Source organism: Medicago sativa, chromosome 4 (genome assembly GCF_051527215.1).
Source record: "Medicago sativa cultivar Bolivia chromosome 4, Bolivia_mono, whole genome shotgun sequence".
NCBI classification, from domain to species: Eukaryota; Viridiplantae; Streptophyta; class Magnoliopsida; order Fabales; family Fabaceae; genus Medicago; species Medicago sativa.
The window spans coordinates 76,551,606-76,555,799 of record NC_140752.1 but is presented as its reverse complement, the minus strand read 5'-3'; the positions used below and the strand labels follow the sequence as shown (position 1 = coordinate 76,555,799).

Here is a 4,194-nt window from a genome sequence, read left to right as displayed (position 1 = left end):
AGTCATACATGCAATAAACATTAAACAATGAGTAATGTTATTTGAACAACCCTTTATTGTGACAACTTCTTATACAACCAAATTATACAAAGGGATTTAGATAGTGGCGCAAAAAATCAAAGTAATAGAGAGAGAAAGTAGAAGGACAATGTGAGTATGAGAGAGAAAGTTGTCACAAAAGTTGTCAAAAAATGGTTGTTCAAATATCATTTCTCTTAATACATGTTTTAAATGGATGTACAAATATCATTGCTCACCAAAGAGAAGATTATTGCACTGACTGATTTGCCATATGATTGAAATGCTTACATCAACCAAGCCATCTGTTTCCCTCTCACTTTCTCTATACTCTTTATTTCTGTAAGTGTTTTAAGATGTTTATTAGGTATCTTTGATCCAACAACCATGACTTTCTTTGATAAATATATTCCAGTTACACGAGAAACCTTTCAAAATCACAATATCCACCTGTACACACTTATTTCACAGTTGTAAATAAATTTCAAATGAATTGTTCAATTGGACCAGTTACTAAATCATTTAATTAAACCCAAAAAATATCCCAGGATAGTAAACATCACCCTAGCAAGGTGCTAATTGCTAGCAAGTTGGATGCCAACAAGAATGACAATGTGCTCTCATTAGTTGACACCAAAGCAGAAACCATGCATGGAAACACCAAGATAATCTCAAGAAAACTGTAAAGACTAAATCAACAAACGATTTATTTAAGAACTAATAAAGCAACATAGGATAACAACGTGAATTAACTTAAAATTCAAAGTTTCACTTCAACAGATAAAGAAGTGCATCACAAAGCCACAAACTAAACAGAACTAAACAACAATGCGAGTTAACTACAAATTCAGAGTTTCACTTTTGTAAATGAACATCAGTGTAAACTTATTAACTACAAATTTCAGAGAAATAAGTAAACAGCGATCTTCATCATCATTATTGAAGCATCACACTCACAGGCTATGGTGATCTTCAATCTCAACCATTGGCCTGACCTGAGGCATGGGAGACACACCTGCGGCATGGTGATCTTCAATTCCAGCATTTATAGCCAAGTCATTAAGCTCTGCTGCAATCGATTCATCATTTTTCTGCAGCCACAAACAGTTTCTATCAAGTAGTTAACAAAATAAGAAAAACCCATCTATTTACAGCCAAAATCAAGTTTACCGTTTGCTCCATCTCTTCTACACATTTATCATTTCTCTTTGGTATAATTGGTATAACAGTCAAAACAAAAGTTTTTCCCGTTTCTTTCACTTTTTTCCTGGACTTCTTTTCAGTTCGATTAAAGTTCCCCCGAATTTTATTCCTGCATCCATTAAATAAATAATTAGAATATGATCAGCCTGCACAATCTACTGGATATCAAGCCAAAAGCCTAGCAACACTATTGCATCACACTTTTATTATTAATTAATTTTTTAAATTAAACAATCACACGAATACTTAATATAAAGAAACAAGACCCAGGTCAATAAATAAATGATATATGGTACCTGAATATCCAGTCAAGAGCAAATATTTCCACTATCATGCAACAAAACTCTCTGAGAATGCTTTCACATATAGGTTTATACTCTATACCAACAGCCCTTTTAAATAGGGATGGCACATCAACCAACCCAAACCTATCTTCCTCAATTTTGACAAACTTGGCCGTAGTACTGTTAGCATTTATTGATGTATAACCAATGTATAATATCTCCATAACCAAAGGAGATGTCACAATACCATCTACAAAAAAGTGATTCACCAAGGCTTTCTGAATTACATCTTGTTCTTCCCAAAACATTTGATCCGTCGAAATTTGGTCACTTCCTTCCACGAAAGTACAGAATCTGCAAATATTGAAAAATCATGTTCGTTAATTAGCAAACAAAAAATTTGAGGGAGTGACGCCCGTTATTTTTTGTTGAATAACAAAACATGGGTTTCAAAATTTCATTTCTCATAAATTAAGAGTATCACATTTAAATTCACAACATTTGTACGACTTAGACTCCTATAAAGTTTGTACAACATTTGTACTGTTGAAACTGAATTACTTAGCTATTGCTTCTGGTGCCATTTAACATGGGAAAGGTGTCTTTTTACCTACATGTGGCTGTCAAACAGGTTGCTAGAGGTTTTGTTTGGTTTGCTATTTTGGACAAACAGATTTAAATGCAATATTAAACTAAAATATGAATTACACCTCCCTATTAAAACACATTACATTGTACACCACATTAGTTGATATTTTACAGATTCATTTCCAATCTTCCCAATTTTTTTAAAAATTTCTCATGGACCCAGCTGCTTCACGTCCCGCCATAGTAATATTGAATAGTTTTTTGGAGTCTAACAATACTTTTCTCGGATAGGTTTTACGGAGGAGATAGATTATTAGTTTAAATAATCACTTAAACCAATTCTTATCGCTAATCTAAAAAATATTCACCCATTTCAGTATTTCACAGTTTTCTCATAAACTAGTTACAAACCCGTGCTTCGCACTGGGGTTCAGTAACGTATTTGACAAAATATTATATTGGAAGGATAGATTGCAAAATGACAGATAATTATAAACCATAATACAATATTTAGAGTACTCTTGCATTACGGATTACAAAATTAAATCTTCAAAATGGCTTGATCACGAGTAACAAATGAAAACATATTTAGTCAGCGGTAGAAACACTTTTCCAGTAATAATTGATATCTATCTATAAACCAATGAAAATCCTATTACCAAAGCTACCTGATTTATATCATTTTGACTTTCAGCTTCAACGTATATAAATCCTTTCACATGATCTACAGCAAAGGCAGATATTAGCTGCAATTTAGTATCCAGTTCTTTCAGGTGAACAAACTTCTGCATCAGACAAATAGCTGAAAGCCTCTCTACCTGATTTATATCATTTTGTGTTTTAGCTTCCACATATATAAATCTTTTCACATGATCTACAGCAAAGGCTAGGGTTGTCAATAGATACCCATGGGTACGGATAATATGATACCCGTCCCCGTCCCGTTGGATAAATATGATACCAGTGCTCGCCCCGTATCTTCGTGGGTACCCACTATACGGGTACCCGTGGATATTGAGGTATCCATGGGTACCCATGGAGTTTTGAATTTATTTATTTTTTGGTACAAATAATAACTTTTTTTAATTACCAAAAAACTTCAACTTTTAAACATCCATATATAATCCACTCAAAATTTCATAAATCATGCATAATTCATAGAAAATTCATGATTCTTATATAATCTATATGTTTTATGATGTGAATGAAGTGGAAACGGTGAACTTAATAAGATGAATTAAAAAAATTTAAAATAAAAATAGGTTATTATTGAAGATTTTTAGGTGGGCGGTAAAATTTTCAATAAGGTACCAACTTTAAGTAATAAGATATGATATATAAAGATATATTAGTAATTTACTTAATTTATTATCGGGTATGGGTACCCGTGGGTATGGATACAATCCAATTCGTACCTGTCTCCATATAATAATGGGTAGTCAAATACCCATTTATTATACCCGTGGATACCCGTTTAACTATCCGCTCCATGCCCGTGACGGATTTTACCCACGGGTACCCGTTGGCATGGGTATTTTTGCCACCCCTAGCAAAGGCAGATATTAACTGCAATTTAGTACCACGTATATAAATCCTTTCACATGATCTACAACAAAGGTTGATATTAACTGCAATTTAGTATCCAATCCTTTCAGGTGAACAAACTTCTGAATCAGACAGATAGTTGAATGCCTCTCTACCTGATTTATATCATTTTGACTTTCAGTTTCAACGTATATAAATCATTTCACGTGATCTACAGCAAAGGCAGATATTAACTGCAATTTAGTATCGAGTCCTTTCATGTGAATTATACGTACTTTTAAAAAACTTGTTTTAAAGGAGAGATGTTCAAATTACGGAATATTACCATTCTTCGTAAATTTGAGAATGAAGGTCGCATAATCCAAATATTTGTGATGCATGGTCTAAGACGTGGGGTTCAGTAACGTATTTTGTAAAAAAATTGTTCTAAAGGAAAAATGAGTAAATTAAGGGAGATAGCCACATTTTTTTAAGAGATTTTTGTCCTTTATAAGTGTGAAAATGAAGCAAGCATATTGCACAAACATTAGAAATGCGCATCTTTCTAAAATATTTA

The 4,194-nt window shown here is 33.0% G+C and overlaps 1 protein-coding gene across 1 annotated transcript; it reads right to left on the bottom strand.

Annotated features, from left to right (window-relative positions):
- Window positions 1-701: 701 nt before the first annotated feature.
- Window positions 702-1,951, bottom strand: LOC146932036 (TNF receptor-associated factor homolog 1a-like). The gene is made up of 3 exons (XM_085703626.1): window positions 1,518-1,951; window positions 1,189-1,330; window positions 702-1,109 (listed from the first exon to the last, which is right to left on the bottom strand). Exons 1-3 carry the CDS (start codon window positions 1,811-1,813, stop codon window positions 972-974), a joined length of 576 nt encoding a protein of 191 aa, XP_085559752.1. The 5' UTR covers window positions 1,814-1,951; the 3' UTR covers window positions 702-971.
- Window positions 1,952-4,194: the final 2,243 nt, after the last annotated feature.